This window comes from Acomys minous (assembly GCF_964271855.1).
Source record: "Acomys minous genome assembly, chromosome: 16".
In the NCBI taxonomy this organism is placed as follows: domain Eukaryota; kingdom Metazoa; phylum Chordata; class Mammalia; order Rodentia; family Muridae; genus Acomys; species Acomys minous.
Window position 1 is genome coordinate 63,523,050 of NC_140498.1, and position 16,654 is coordinate 63,539,703.

Here is a 16,654-nt window from a genome sequence, read left to right on the forward strand (position 1 = left end):
ATGCTCCGCTGTAGAGATATTTGCAACCCCATATTTCTCGCTGCTCTGTTCACTATAGTGAAGAGCTGGAATCAGCATAGTCTGCACCCACAGAAGGACGGGTAAGGAATGTGGTAGACGCACACGCACTGGAATCCTATTCCACTCCAAAGAGTAACGAAGCCGAAAGCATTTGCAGGGAACTGGTTATGGTCTCAAGCCTAAGCCAGCCTCAAACTCACGGCCGTCCTCCTGCTTTCTGAGTGCTGGATTGCAGGAGGCATAGCCCACCATGCCAGCCTTTCGCCTTCAGTGTGCCACCACCGCTGGCAGTTTCATAAACGTTCTTGAAGGCATGCTCTCTGGAGGAGATTCCCTTGCGGGGCTGTGGGTGGGGGATGGGGTGGGGGCTGCTAAAAATGCCGATCCCCAGGGCCAGCCTGGGTATAGAGAGTGAAGCTGCTGGTGTGATCACAGATCCCCAGGGAACAGCAGCACACGAGACCTCAGGCCAGAGCTGAGCCTAGCCACAGTGACCTGCCAGGGTGGGGACGTCTGAAATGCTGGGCTGATGCACACCCTCCCTCCCCTCCTCTCCTGCTTCCCCCTCCCCTCCCCCATTTATGTTCTTGGGTGTGTATGCCACAGCACACATGTTGAGGTCAGAGGCCAGCTCTCACCTTCCACCTTCTGTGGTGGGCTTTAGGAACTGAACTTTTGTTTGCTCAGCAAGCGCATTTACTCGCTGCCGTTGGCCAGCCCCATGTAGTTTTCTGAGGAGGGGAGCATGTAGGTCCTGTTGCTGTCTGACACTTGAAGAGCCAGCTGCCAACCAGTGGAGACAATGGCTGGGAGCAGTGACCTGTCCCCCCAGAGCCTGGACCCAAAAGGGCTCTTGCTCTTCCTGGTCTGAGACTGTTTTGTCATCACTCTTGGGGCATAGGTCCCTCTGGTTTTAGTCTTTCCTGCACCCTTTCATGTTGTGACTCAGCCCTGTGACCCCGTGGTACCATGGCTCCTCTTTCTAGTGTTCTGGCAAAAATGGATTGCCTTTTGTGTGTACGTGTGCTGTCTGCACAAACGTAAAGGGTACACATGCACATTTGTGTGCACATGTGTAGAGACTACAGGTTGACATCAGGTACCCTCCTTTGTACTCTCCACCTTTTTTTTTTTTTTTGAGGCAGGGTCTTTTATTGGGATCTGGGCTGGCCAGTTCAGCCTCTCATCTCTACCCACGCAGTGCTGGGATCCCAGGTGCATGCTGCAGGGCCTGGCTTTTCTACGTGGGTTCTGGAGACTCTGACCTCAGGTCCTCATGCTTGTACAGTGGGCACTACCCACTGAGCCACCTCACCAGCTTCCGCTTGAAAGAAGTTATTTTAAATGAAACATACTAGAAGTTGGAAGAGTCTTTGCTTTGGGACTTGGGACTTGAGCACAGCTGCCCATGGGTGGGGAATCCAGCTCCCTCGGTAGACTGCTCACCTGAAGCTCACTCTAGCGTGCCGGAAGCCCTGGCTTGCAGCCCGGTGTGGAGGTGCACATCTGTAACCTCAGCACTCAAGGAGGCGGAGGCAGGAGGCTCAGATATCCAGGGTCATTCTCAGCTACTTAGAGTTCAAGGCCAACCTAGGCTTCGTGAGGCACTGTCTCAAAATAAAAAAGCCATTCCCTGATCCAGCTGTGCTTTTCCTTGGCCCGTGCACAAGGTGAGGCCTCCGCACCCCTGGCCTCCTGGGAAGAGCCCCGGAGCACACAGGAACGGGCAATGAAGGAAATGGAGGGAGCTCTCCGCCTAGTCTTGGTCACCGTGTCCAGCCCCCTGCAAAGTTTCCTGCTCTCTTAGTGAAGCTTTGGCCCTCGGGACTCTCCCCTCCTGAAGCTGTCCCCACACGGAACTGGGCCAGGCCGGTGCTTCGCTGGGACAAAGGCATGTGGCCGCACACAGAGCCTCAGAGCTCTTATAATGGAGCTCACAGCCGCTTTTTCCCCTTCCGGAGTCATTTGCTCCTTACAGGAAGTGGCTGTTAAAGGACAGGCTGCAGAAGCAAAGGCCACGGGGAGCCGTGTCCCTCCCTGTCATTGTCACATTGTGAGAATAACTGAAATGAGGCTTAGGCTCCCACGTGTGGGAAGGGATGGCTACCCAAAGGTCCAGTGACCGAGGAGGGTCCTCGGTCCCCAAGGTTTTCAACCAGGAATGTGTGTGCATAGGCAGGAGAGATGGATGGCTCAGTGGTTAGCAGCACCGGCTGCTCCTCCAGAGAACCTGGGTTCAACTCCCCGAACCCACACGGCAGCTCACAGGCAGCTTCCACTCCGGTTCCAGGGGACCTGATGTCTCTTCTAGCCTCTGGAGGCACCAGACACACTAGTGGCACTCAGACATGTGTTCAAGCAAAACACACATACTCGTACGATTTTAAAATGCAATACAGTAAAAAGGGGAAATTTAAATTGTGTTTTGTCTTTTGAGACAGTCTCTGCAGTCCAGGTCAGCCTTGAACACACTCTGTAGTGCTGATCCTCCTGCCTCAGCCTCTGAGTTCCCCTCCTGGAGAACACACTCTGTAGTACTGATCCTCCTGCCTCAGCCTTCTGAGTTCCCCTCCTGGAGGACTGACAGGAATGTGCTACTCACTCCTGCCCTCCCTGGGGTGTTCAGCCTGGAGAGTAGGGTGCTCAGGCCACTGCCACCATGGGTGGGGAGTGAACATACCTCCCCTCCACGTCTGAGACGTTCCTCACACATGGGAGGTCATGGGGTGGCCTCACTGTCTGCAGCATCTCAGGCCAGGAGTCTGTCTTCACCTGTGCAATTATTTCATGTACCCCCGCCCCCAGCTCACTGCCCCCACCTCAGAAGTGAACGCCTGGTCCTGGGGGGATGGAGAGCAGGCATGGCGAGCGGCTGTGTGGGGAGAGATGTCCTGAGGCTGAAAGGACGTGAAGTGGCATTCTTACTGACAGCTTGGCAGCTCCCTTGTTGGGGGCAGGTTACCGGATTCCTCCTTCAAAGATGGAGGTGAAAGGACGTAGTAGCCAGGCTTTGTGCTAAGGACTGACTGGAGTTCAAGCTCTGTCTGGACCGCAGAGATCTTAGTGCCTCAGTCCACTGACGCTGTTCCTGTTCTATTTTATATTTTCTCTGTGAATGAGTACAGCGCAGGCATTAGAGCAACTTGTTAAAGAACAATTTGATGCAGGACATATAGAAGAATCAAATAGTCCATGGAATACTCCAGTATTTGTTATTAAAAAAAAAAAATCAGGGGCCGGAGAGATGGCTTAGAGGTTGGGAGCACTGGCTGCTCTTCCAGAGGTCCTGAGTTCAATTGCCAGCAACCACATGGTGGCTCACAACCATCTATAATGAGACCTGGTGCCCTCTTTGGTGTGCAAGTGTTCAGACAAATAGAGCATTCATATACATAAAATAAATAAGAAAAAAGAAAAAATCAGGGAAATGGAGATTTTTACAAGGTTTAAGAGCTGTAAATAAGACTGTGTGATATGGGGGCTCTTCAACCTGTCCTCCCTTCTCCTGTAGCTATTTTTGAAGGTTATTATACTGCTGTTGTAGATCTAAAAGATTTCTTTTTCACTATTAAATTACATCCTAAAGATTCTCATAAATTTACATTTAGCATACCTTCAGGTAACTTCCAGAGACCTTATCGAAGAGATCAGTGAAAAGTCTTGCCTCAGGGAATGAAAATAGTCCCACTCTTTGTCAGAAATTTGCAGATCAAGCATTAAAATCTGCTAGATGTAAATATGGGAAGACTTGTATTTTGCATTATATGGATGATATCCTTATAACAGAAAAGACAAAAGAATTGACTAAATTCAATCTTAAAGGTATGATTGAGTCTTTAACTCAGTGTGGATTGGTAATTGCCCCTGACGAAACACAGCATCATAGACCAATTAGTTACCTGGAGAAAACTATCTGTGACAACTTTATTATGTCACAAAAGTTACAACTTCGGATTGATAAATCAAAAACACTTAATGATTTTCAAAAAGCATCAGTGCACAAGAACTTGGCAAAGTGACAAACAGACAAACTCATGAGAGAGTTTACATATCAATGTATTTTGTAGACAAACAGTCTAGAATTTTATGCACATTTTTTTTGAAACAGTGTTTTGTGGCTACATTTTTCCATGGAGTAGATTCAAGGAAATCAGTGAGCAATCAGACATACACCATACAAGTACAATATACAAAGTAATAGTATTGTCATAATTTGAATTACAAGTTTGAATGAAACAATACAGGGTACAGAATACACACTAAAGTCATCATTACTTTTGAGTTATTGACTTGGTATCAATATACATGTGTCTCCTTTGTCAAGGGTCAATATTCTCTCACAAACAGAACTTATGTCTAACACCTGTGTGTCAAGATAGTTTTTTCTTTAGTTCTTCTTTCTAATTCTGAGTATCACTATCTGGAGCATTTTGAAATACTTCATTTCTTTGTAAGCCATAATATAAATTATTAACTAATGATTACTTCTTAACCACCTTTCTTCCAATAAGTAGAACAAAACTTAGTGGTAAAATCCAAGGCTGAATGGTCCCTGGCTGCAACCCCAAGTTAAGGGCATCTCATAACAACAGTGCCATGCCTCAAAAGTCCTGATATAAGACTAAAGTTAAGAAAAATAATAAAAACAAAATATTCCAACACAATGAAAAAGAAAAGAGCTACAATCAGTTACTCCTGACAGGAACATCAGACCCATTCCAAGAGGCTCTCCCTGGACAGGGATTGTCGCCTCGGGTTTTACAGTAACATTTGTCACACAGACTCTACTGGAGGGGTCATGACAACCTTGGGTCCAGGTAAGTGAGAAGCAAGCTGAGAGATCTCCAATCTGAAAGCTGCTTAGGTACCCAACAGGCCTCCTTGGCACAGTGGACAATGTGGATTTTGGTACAAGCCTGACTCATCTTGCTGATTTGCTGTCTTTGTCCAAAGTGGGCCAGGCTGGTGATAAGCTGGTGGAAAGGGAGCCACACCCAAAGCTACTCAGATACCCCACTGGCTTCATCTGCTGATGTTCTGTATATCCTGGATGGGCCACTTCAGAGAAGAGTAGGTGGAGAGAGGTCCAAGGCTAAAGCTGCTCGCGTGTCCCTGAAGCCTCCTCAGGGAGGTGGGTAATGTGGGGTGCAGCCCATGCCCACCTCATCTCTGCTGGTTAACTGTCTGTGTCCAAGATAGGCCATGCAGGTGAGGAGTGGGCAGAGAGTGATCCAAGCCTGAAGCTTCAACATATTAAATCCACTTATTACATTGTTTATTTCCTATATATTTCCATGACTCTTAAGATAACTGTCATTCATGTTTAAAGACATTGCTTACATTCATAGGGTTTCTCTGCAGTAAGTGTTTTTTATGTATTACAATATGACCATGATGTACAAAGGTCTTATCACACTGGTTACATTCATAGGGTATCTCTCCAGCATGTATGCTTTTATGTACTAGGAGACAGAGTGTTACATACAAAAGCATTATGACATTAGTAATATTCATAAGGTATGAATGAAAGTATAAATTCTTTCATGCCTTTGAAGAAAACTGTGCTGCGCAAAGGCTTTACCACATTGATTACATTCATAAGGTTTCTCTCCTGTATGAATTCTTTCATGTACTTGAAGACGATGGTGACATGCAAAGGCTTTACCACATTGATTACATGCATAGGGTTTCTCTCCTGTATGAATTCTTTCATGAGTTTGAAGAACACTGTGCTGAGAAAAGGCTTTATCACATTGATTACATTCATAAGGTTTCTCTCTGGTATGAATTCTTTCATGCATTCGAAGAGAGCTGTTCAATGCAAAGGCTTTACTACATCAATTACATTCATAAGGTTTCTCTCCTGTATGAATTCTCTCATGCATCTGAAGAGACTGTTGCCATACAAAGGCTTTATCACATTGATTACATTCATAAGGTTTCCCTCTTGTATGAATTCCTTTAGGCCTTTGAACGGAACTGTGCCATGCAAAGGCTTTACCACATTGACTACATTCATAAAATTTCTCTCCTGTATGAGTTCTTTCATGCCTTTGAAGATGACAGTGCCATGAAAATGCTTTACCACAGTTATTACATTTATAAGGTTTCTCACCTGTATGAATTATTTTATGCCTTTGAAGAGAACTGTGATTTGCAAAGACTTTACCATATTGCCTCCATTCATAAGATATCTGTCTAGTAAAAATTCTTTCATGCCTTTGAAGGTGACTCTGACATGCAATGGCTTTAACACACTGATTACATTCATATGGTTTCTTTCCAATACGATTTCTTTCATCCCTCTGAAGATGATCTTGACATGCACCACTTCTACCACACTGGTTATCTTCATGGGTTATTTGTTCAGTGTGTGTTCTTTTATGTATTTGGAGACTACTGTGATGTGCAATGGCTTTACCATATTGAATGTCTTCCTTTGCTTTCTCTCCAGTATCAGTACTTTTATGACTCTGAGGATGACTGTGATATGCAAACAATTTATCATGTTGAGTAAATTCAGAGTGTTTTTGCTCCAGTATGACTTCTTTCATTCCTGCAAAGATAATTGGCACAAGTGAAAGCTTTACCACAGGTCATTACACTGATGAATATTTTCATCTGTGTGATTTAATTTTACATTTTAGTCTAATTGTAAAAAAGAATCAGATATTATGGAATGTTCACTTTGTTTACATTCATGGTGTTCCAACTCATTATGGGTTGTTTTGCATCTTTGAAGATAACTGTGATGGTATGAGAGCATTTATTACATGAACTACATTTACAACATCCTTCTAATATATAAGAAGATTTTTACATATTTGAAGAGAAATGGTAGAACTCAGAGCTCTACCACAATGATTGCATTCATAAATTTTCCTGTAGTGTGACTCATACTATATTTGCAAAGTGAACCTAGAGAAACAGAAAGACGTCTTGTTCCTATTACTAAAGAGGATTTTCTACAGTATAAGTTTGTGGACTTATTGCCAATGAAGTTGGACAATCAATTAATAGTAAACTTGTAGTGTATTCAGAAAGTCTAGGCACAATGGGGACTACTACATATCTTCTTATTCTTCTAAGTTAGAGAGGAGCACATTGCTTCTTTCATTACCTCTAAGCTCACATGGGTAGCATCCATTGTGACATATGACATACTTATGAAAAGGAGAATAACAAATGAAAGGGTCCCCGCTGCAGTCACACAGTTTGACGTTTGCTTTCCTTATAGACATACGGTATAAGGATTAAAGTTTCTCCACAGTAACATTCTTGCCTCTCATAAACTGCCACTCACTAAAGTTTGCAACATTCCTGCAAATAAGATGAGGAAAACAAGCTTCATTATGGAGTATTTGCTTATTAGATATTTTGAACATAGACTTATTGCCTCTGCAATGGACATAGCTTCTGTAATATATAAGTGGTTGAGACTAAACACTTTAGCGGTTGTATAGTCTAGCTCTCATGGGGCTGTGATTCAAATGGTGACATCTGTTAATGCATGGTTTTCTTGTCTTCTTCCTTAGAGAACTGCTTTGCAAACATAAACCAGATACCTGCCATTGATGTACATGGTTTTGTAAGAATTTAATAATCATCAACATACTTATGGCAGTATATTTTTACACTGTTGATTTTCCTGAAAACTTGCAGGACATATAAAATCTTGAGGCATATTTGTATCAACTTGTGTATGTTAATTACCTTCCATGGCTTCTAGAACACTAAAAATGTTCTTGAGAATCGTACTGTGGTCTTCCCAATTGTAGCCTAAAATGTAGTAGCAGAAATTGATTAATATTTTTTATTGGAATTTAGGCTAAATTTAAGTTACTATCTTCAGTAAACATTACAAACATCACTGATTTATTTACCTCATTGTCAACTGAACTTACAATGAATAACTGTATCAAAGAACAGTTGTCCTTACATTGTAAAAAGATAAAAGAAATCACTGTCTTACCTATATCAGTGAGGTTCCTGTAGGTCTCCAGCATCACATCTTTGTAGAGTCTCTTCTGGGAAGGATCCAGCAAAGCCCACTCTTCCCGAGTGAAGTTCACATGCACATCATCATAGGTCACTGCATCCTATAACACCACAGACATGTGATAAGACAAAGCATGATAGTGACAACACTGTAAACATATACGTCGTTGACAATAGACTCATGCAATTCTGATGCTTCTTCCACTTATTTTCTGACACAGATGTTCTAATGTAATCACCAAGGCATTTCAGATAGAAGTTGAATAATGATGCTCACTTCCATCATTCCTGCACCCCTTGAACGGGATACAGCCTTGCAAGAGGAATGCCCATCAACAGACATAAAGAGAGAGAGAGAAAGAGAGACAATCAAGCAGAGCAACAGTACTGAACTCACATCACAGAAAACTTTATGAGCAACTGCTATCTATAAATTTGATGGGGAACCTGGGTGTATTTTTTTTTATGCCTGTAATCCCAGCACTCAGGAGACAGAGGCAAGTGTAGCTCATTGAGGTGTGTGCTGGCCTACACTATGCAATCAGCTTCAGCACAGCATGAGGTTCACATGAAGACCCTGACTTCTCTCAAAAAACTCAAGTAATCAAACAAAAAAGATAGGAAGAACTCAGAGGTGTTTACTGAAGTTCCTACTAGGTCACACACATTCACCCCAGCTCTGTATTCATCTTCCGGAAACCTCAAATGCCCCAGTTTAAAATGTAACATCAATAACATCTCTCTAATAGAAAATGCATGTTCAAACAGTTACAAATGGAGTAGGAATCACTTTGTGTATCTTCCATTAATTCAAAGCTGAGAAGTAGAAAGTGTTAACCTTAGGGCACCATCTTAAGCTTCTAATACACAGCAAGGCCCTTCTCTTTAATGGTGATAATGTCCTTGAAAATCCCTGCCTCTGTCTCATCATTTGACGGCCACCTGCACCTACATACTGCTGTTTGTCTCTACAAACCACAGGCTTTGCGTTTATCTCAGCCTCTCTTGTTGCTTTTTTCCACTGTAGTCCTGAATGAGTCACTAGTAATAATAATCCAACAGATTCAAGATTCCATCTAGGAAATCAACCCATTATTTTAAATTCTGCCTTATTCAATTCCTCAGGGCATGGGCAGAATTAGAATGTTTTGAGGCCAAAATATCACAGAAATGACAACCAGCTAAATTCTTTTCATGGAGTCTATTTTCCATTGAAACCCTATGACCTAAACTTTCTACGTCTGCATTACTCTCAACACTCTGCTCTTCTGTGTCCTACAAGAACAGCAGACTAAGTTCTGTCTACAGCTTTCCATGCCTTTTCCATATCAAGTCTTTCTGTGTTCCACGTTCCTTCAAAAGATAAGATTCCCAGGTTCTGCCCAGCATCAAAATAACTTCTTGTGTACCACTTTTGGTAATAATTTGCTACTCAGGTAGTGAACAGTTTTTGTGGATGGTTTTGTGGGATCATGGGCCATGACTCTGGGAGCTTAGCACAGAGACACAAGCTAGAAAATGAAGGCAAAGACCATGGATAAACACTGTTCCATAGCTTGTTCTCTCCAGTGTCTCATGTTCACCTAGCCCTTTTATGCAGCCCATAGCCACTTGTTTTGGGATTTTGCCACCCTCAGTGGAAGAGTCTTCCCACGTCAATCAACAATGAACACAATTTTTCACAGACATAGGAAGCAACCAGTGTGATGGGGGCATGCCCTCAATTGAGGCACCCTCAGATAACATTTCGTTTTAGGGGCTGGAGAGATGGCTCAGAGGTTAAGAGCACTGTCTGTTCTTCCAAAGGTCCAAGTTCAATTCCCAGCAATCACATGGTGGCACACAACCACCTGTATTGAGAACTGGTGCTTTCTTGTGGTGGGCAGGCACACATATGGGCAGAATACTGTATAAATAATAAAATAAATCTTTTTCTAAAAACCCATAGATTAAAAAAAAAACCAGTTTGCTTTGGATTGTAGAGAACTGAATCTAATTAGGACACGGAAAAAGTGATATATAAAAAAATTTTAATAACCCCAAACAAATGTGCATCAATCACTTAAGTAGCAAAACCACACATTGATGATTATAACCACCAGAAAACATAGATTTGCCAAGAAATGAAGAGAGGCAAGTCTTTAGAATCAAGAAGAGAAAACCAAAACTGTTTCTTCAAAAAAAGACCCCAAACCAACAAATATTAAAGGACCTCAAAGAATAATAATTTACATTTTCAGGAAAAAAAAAAAACAGTGAAGGGCTTCCAGACAGGGTGGCCTGAGTCACTAATCCCAGCACTCGAGCAGTCACAGGGAAGTGGATATCTGTGAATTCAAGGCCATCCTGGTCTGAAAAATGAGTCCAAGACAGCAAAGACTACACAAAGAAATCCTGTCTGGGGGAAAAAAAGAATGTCTTTCATTCATTTTTCTCTAGAATTTTCATACTTGTTCTATATTAAACAATGTCTCCTGTAGCTCACCCTTTCTTCATGCTACTCAGGTAAGACTTCCTTTGAACACCTAATCCTGCCTCTGCTGCCTAGTGCCTGGAAGACAGTTCTGCAACTCAGTTTTGGTTTTTAAAGACAGGGTATCTCTAGGCAGCCTTGGCTGTTCTAGATCCACTTTGTAGATCAGCCTGGCCTCGAACTCACAGATTTCTGCTTGCCTCTGCCTCCTGGAGGGCTGAGATTACAGGCATGTGCCACAGCACTTGGCTAGGAAGTAAGTTCTTAATGACTGGGAAACATTGGGGAATAGAAACAAATAAGAGATTAGAGCAGTGACAAATACAAAAATGAAATTTAAAAGTAACATCAACAGTTAACTTTTTAAAAAGATGAATAAAATTGCAAATTCAGATAGACTTACTGATATTGAAAACAACAGGCCAGTCTGCGTTAGAGGGAATGGTTTTAGAAAATTACAATGTCAGCTGCTGATATCTGTAACCTGACGCACAGCTGCAGCCAATAGCCTGTGTCTCAAATTTCTGAGCTGATATAACTATGTCAATTAGGATTTCATGTAACTGCATAGGACAGTCCCTTAATTGGAGATTCAGTGTTCACTGCCTCAAGCTTACCTACCCAAATTGAATAACCACCAATCTTTGAATCAGAGAATGAAAGGATAAAATAAGATTTAAAAACAAACCATCATTGCTTTAATGAACAGTAATACTTCTTGAAAATCAATAATTTAATCTGGCAAATCATTTCATATGTTCTCACTAATCGGGTTATTTTCTTTGATTTGTTAATTCCAACCATTTAAAAATGTTTGGCCTGTGCTTGTGTGTACATGCCTGTGCCCTGGTGTGCATGTGGCCGTGAGAGGACAACTTCCTGTTCGCTATCATCTACTTCCGCTATGTGAGTTCTAGAGATGAAACCCAGGGAGTAGTCACTGTCACTCCTTTGGGTTTAAAAATTATTGTATGTGCTGGTGTGTGACTGTACATATGCCATGGCCCAAGTGTGGAAATAAGAGAAAATATTTCAGAGTAATATGAGTCTCTCAGAGCTTTAACTCAGGTCATCAGGCTTAGCAGCAACCACCTTTACCCACTGAGACAATTCTCTGGCATTCATTTGTGGGTCTGAGAAATGTTATAAACAAGTGTTTATTCCTAAGAATACACCAACACATTCCAAAAATATATATAACAATATATCACTTTCATTTGAAAATAGATTTTCATCCCTCCTAAGATGTCAATATGTTTACAAACAGAAAATCAAACAATATTTTACTGAAACAATGTCTCAACCAATCTTATTTGAGCATCAGCGAAACACATCAGTATGGTGTGCAACGTTGGCAACCTGACCTTGACCACCATATAAAGATGCCCAAGTAGAACACACAAAGTTGTCTCCGAGTCTTCAAAGATCTGACATGGCCCACTGCATGCACGCGCACGTGTGCGTATGTACACACACTCCCACACCAGAAATGATTTTTTAATAAGTCTCATTGCTGTTACATTATCCTGCATCTCTATGTAATTCCCATAGAAGGAAGTCAGTCAGGATGAAGTTGCAAATGCATAACTAATAACAACATAATGAACCATGGAACATCAAATAATAGACACATAGCCACAGCACATCAAGGTATGTTCTGAGATGCACAGTTGGTTGGTAATTATACTGCTATATTATTTCTCTACCAGACAGATGAAAATGCAAAGAATGCATTCACCATATTAAATACATTCATAGGCTTTCTCTCCGGTATAAATTACTTCACAATAATGAAGAATATAAAAATGACCAAAGGCATCATATTAAATACATTCACAGAGTGTCTGCTCCAGTATGGCCTCTTTCATGCCTTTGAATGTCACCGGGACATGCAAAGGCTTTATCACACTGATTACATTCATAGGGTTTCTCTCTAGTATGCATTCTTGTATGAATTTGGAGATGAATGTGCTGTGAAAATGCTTTATCACCTTGATTACATTCATAAGGTTTCTCTCCAGTGTGTTATGTATTCAGAGACTACTGTGTTGTAAAAGACATGAACACTTTGGTAATGATTGTAGGGTGTATGAATTCTTTCATGCCTTTGAAGATCATGGCAATACCCAAAGGCTTTATCACACCGATTGCATTTGTAGGGTTTCTCTCCAGTATGTGTTCTTTCATGTATTTGGAGAGAAGTGTGTTTTGAAAAGGCTTTATCACACTGATTACATCTGTAGGGTTTCTCTCCAGTATGTGTTCTTTCATGTATTTGAAGATTACAGTGTACTGAAAAGGCTTTATCACACTGATTGCATTTGTAAGGTTTCTCTCCAGTGTGTGTTCTTTCATGTATTCGGAGATTACTGTGTTGTGAAAAGGCTTTATCACATTGATTACATCTGTACGGTTTCTCTCCAGTATGTGTTCTTGTATGTATTTGGAGGTGACTGTGTTGTGAGAAGGCTTTATCGCATTGATTACATTTGTAGGGCTTCTCTCCAGTATGAACTCTTTCATGCCTTTGAATATCACTGTGATGTGCAAAGACTTTGCCACACTGATTACATTCATAGGGTTTCTCTTCAGTACAAGTTCTTTCATGCCTGCAAAGATAATTGGTACAGGTGTAAGCTTTACCACATTCATCACATTGATAAACTTTTATCTATATGAATTAATTTTATGATTTGGTCTAAATGTAAAGAATTAGAAAGGTTTTATCACTTTGTTTACATTGATAATTTTCACTTCCATTATGGTTTTCTTTTGTTTGTTTTGTTTTGCACCTTTGAAGATGCCAGTGGTGGTAATTACCATAATTACATGGCTCACTTATACCGTCCTTTTTTTTTTTTTTTTCCCGAGCCGGCGTTTTTTCTTATAGTTCTGGCAGACCTGGACTTGCTTTGTAGACATGGCTGGCCTTGATCTTATAGAGATCCCCCTGCCTTTGCCTCCCATGTGCTGGGATTAAAGGCATGCGCTACCACATCTGGCATATAGCATCCTTATTCAATATACGGTTTTTCACATAGTGTAATATTAATGGAAAAACTCAGCTTTACCATACTGTTTGAATTCATAAATTTTCCTATACTAGGAGTCATACTATATTTCTGAAGTGAACCAGAACAAACAGAAGAACTTACACATGCCTAGTATTTATAGAGATTTTCTGCACTGTGATTTTGTGAATGTATTCCTAATGAAGTGGGAAAACTAATTAATTATATTAGTTTAAGTTATTAGTAGTCCCCCACTTTGAGTAGATGTTCTGACTGTGATACCTATTTACAATTAATTTATTATTAATAATCAACGAATGAGTGAAGTAAACATTTACACTATCACGCAATCTGTTCTATCCATGTATAAGATATTTTAGAATGCAGTGACCTATGATGATGTGAATGTGAACTTCACTCGAGAAGAGTGGGCTTTGCTGGATCCTTCCCAGAAGAGACTCTACAAAGATGTGATGCTGGAGACCTTCAGGAACCTCACTGCCATAGGTAAGAGTGAACTTCCTTTCACTTTTAAAGTAATAATTAATTATTACTAATCAATTAATAATTAGTTAATTGTAATTTTGTATCATATGCAGAAAGTCTCCTCGAGGTAGGGACTACTACATATTTTTCATTGTTCTGGGAGAGAAAGGTATTTCACCTCTTTCAATATCCCTATGCCCATATGGCTTATATCCATTTTGACAAATGATATACATATTAAAAGAAGAATAACAAATGAAAGATTTCCACATTCACACAGTTTGAGTTTTTTTTTTCAATTTGAGTTTTTGTTTTTAATAGACATGTGGTGTAGAGATTAAGGTTTCTCCACAATAATATTCTTGACCCTCATAAACTGCCCCTGACACTAAACTCAGCAATCTTACCACAAGTATAAGAGTAACAGCAGCTTTGCTATGAAATATCCTTATTAGAGGGTTTGGACATATACTTACTTTGGACATATACTATTCAAAGTGGATACATTCTACAACATCTGGCTGACATGAGATTAAACAGATTGATAGTTCTACAGAGTAGCTGTAATGTGACTATGAATCGAATGGTAATGTCTCTTAAGGCATTTTTTTTCTTATATTCTTTCTTAAAGGACTGCCTTGAAAACACAAATCAGATACCTGACATTGAGGTACATGGATTTGTGATAATTTAATGATCAGTAATACACTTAATGTAATGCTTTTTCTTTTTATAGTGCTTCTTTACTTTAAAACTTCTGTGCTACATTAGTTTTTTTCCCACAGGCATATTTGAATCAGCTTGCACATGAAAATTACCTTCCATTTCTTCTAGAACTTTGACAATGTTCTTCAATATTATGGTCTTCCCAATCGTACCCTAAAATATGTACCAGAAAAATCTATTATTGAAAATTAGGCAAAAATTTAATTTATTACCTTCAGTGAACCTTACAACAATGCCTAATTTATTCACCTCATTCTTCTTCCTTCTCAATTGAAATTCTAGAAAAGCATCATCATCAACAACAACAACTGTTGTCCCCTTGTTTTAAAAAGTCAACAAAAATTCACTGTCTTACCTATGGCAGTGAGGTTCCTGTAGGTCTCCAGCATCACATCTCTGTAGAGTCTCTTCTGGGAAGGATCCAGCAAAGCCCACTCTTCTTGGGTGAAGTTCACATGCACATCATCGTAGGTCACTGCATCCTAAAATAACCCATCCAGGTGAACAGCAGAAAGCATGACAGTGAGAACACTGCAACTGTATACTCCACTGACAATATGTTCACATAATTCTGGTACTTCCCTCACTTATTTCCTTACACAGAAGTTCTGACGTAACCACCAAGTCATTTTAGAAGAAAACTGAATGATGAGGTTCACCTCTGTCATTCCTGCACCCTTTGAGTAGGAGACAGCCTTGCAAGAGAAATACTGAGTGCACTGTTCATTTTATAAAGGATTTTATAAAGGATTAGTAACTACAAAAGAATATGGGCAAATTGGATGTAATAGCTCATGACCTGAATCCTAGCACTCAGGAGGCAGAGGTCTCGCTGAGCTGGATGCCAGCCTGGTCTACGCAAGGAGTTCTGCGGCAGCCAGAAAAACGTATTGAGACCCTGTGTCTCCTGCAACAATAAGTCAAATAAACAAGAAAGGCCAAAAGAACTCAGAGGTCTTTACTGAAGTCCTACAAAGAATCACACATTCACTCCAGTTCTGTACTCATCTTCCACGAACCTGAACTGCCCCAGTTTAAACTGTAACATTAATAAGATCTTACGAGAAGGGAATGCTTGCTTAAACAGTTACAAATGAACAGAAGAAAATATTAGCAATGTTAATGCTGGTCATAAATAAACAGCATAAGGCAAAAGAGATGGCTCAGCAGTGGACAGCTCTTCCTGGCCTTGGAAGTAATGGAGCAACATTGCTAGTGTGTACATGGAGGCTCACACTATCCACTACTCCACGTTCAGGAGCTCTGAGGTAATCTTCTGACTGTTGTGAAGATAAGGCAAACATGAGGTGCATATTCATGCACACAGGCAAAATTCATATTCATTTTTAAAAATCCTAGTGGCCAACACTTAATCACAGCACTTTGGAGTCAGCATCAGGTGGACTTCTAAGTTCAAGGCCTCCCTAGACTACAATACATACTTTCAGGACACTCAGGGCTACACACATAAACATTTTCTTCAAAAACAAAACGAAAAAGAAAAAATTACAAGTACAAAAACATCAGGCTAGCAAAACAGCTTAGCACCGAATAACACTTGCTTCTCCTCTATGTTATGTGATGTAGGGACAGAGTCTATAAGGGAGAAGGCATGACAGCATGAGAAGGAATCTGAATGATCAGTTCCAACCACAACACAAGGAACAGAAAATGGGTAGAGTCCATAGACACTCAACTCCAATCCCCAATAAACCATCTAAAAAGGTTCCTCTTACAAAAGCTTCTGCAAGCTCCACAAAGAAATACTGGAAGAAGAGACAAGCACTCAAAGACGTCCTCCTAAGTGGAGCCTTTGATTCGATCAGCACCATGCTGCCCTGGTCATTAGAGTTCACGGTCATCCCATGATGAAAAGGCATTCGGCCGAACTCCAATGGTCCTAATAACCTAAAACAGTTCATATACTCTTCAAACGTCT

General features: G+C 40.9%; 3 protein-coding genes across 7 annotated transcripts in view; 1 reads left to right on the forward strand and 2 right to left on the reverse strand.

Moving 5' to 3' along the window:
* Positions 1 to 8,112, reverse strand: part of LOC311585609 (uncharacterized protein) — a 55,793-nt gene extending 47,681 nt beyond the window's left edge. The window contains exon 1 of the mRNA XM_084761015.1: positions 7,994 to 8,112. Within this exon, the coding sequence (XP_084617141.1) occupies positions 7,994 to 8,027 (34 nt within the window). The 5' untranslated portion in view covers positions 8,028 to 8,112. The remainder of the gene's footprint in view (positions 1 to 7,993) is intronic.
* The window catches only part of LOC311585615 (uncharacterized protein), a 167,198-nt gene that overhangs the window by 67,479 nt on the left and 83,065 nt on the right, over positions 1 to 16,654 (forward strand). The gene's annotated exons all lie outside the window — the stretch shown is intronic.
* The window catches only part of LOC311585630 (zinc finger protein 431-like), a gene marked incomplete at both ends in the record, with an annotated part of 107,426 nt that overhangs the window by 65,362 nt on the left and 25,410 nt on the right, over positions 1 to 16,654 (reverse strand). Inside the window, 3 exons of one of the 5 annotated variants that reach the window (XM_084761071.1) lie at positions 3,917 to 6,577; positions 7,735 to 7,800; positions 15,071 to 15,197. In XM_084761071.1, coding sequence (XP_084617197.1) covers positions 5,859 to 6,577; positions 7,735 to 7,800; positions 15,071 to 15,197 — 912 coding nt within the window. Of the gene's footprint in view, positions 1 to 3,916; positions 6,578 to 7,734; positions 7,801 to 11,633; positions 13,102 to 14,803; positions 14,869 to 15,070; positions 15,198 to 16,654 lie in introns of those variants that run through there. The other 4 variants (XM_084761072.1, XM_084761073.1, XM_084761074.1 and 1 more) reach the window with 4 other exon arrangements.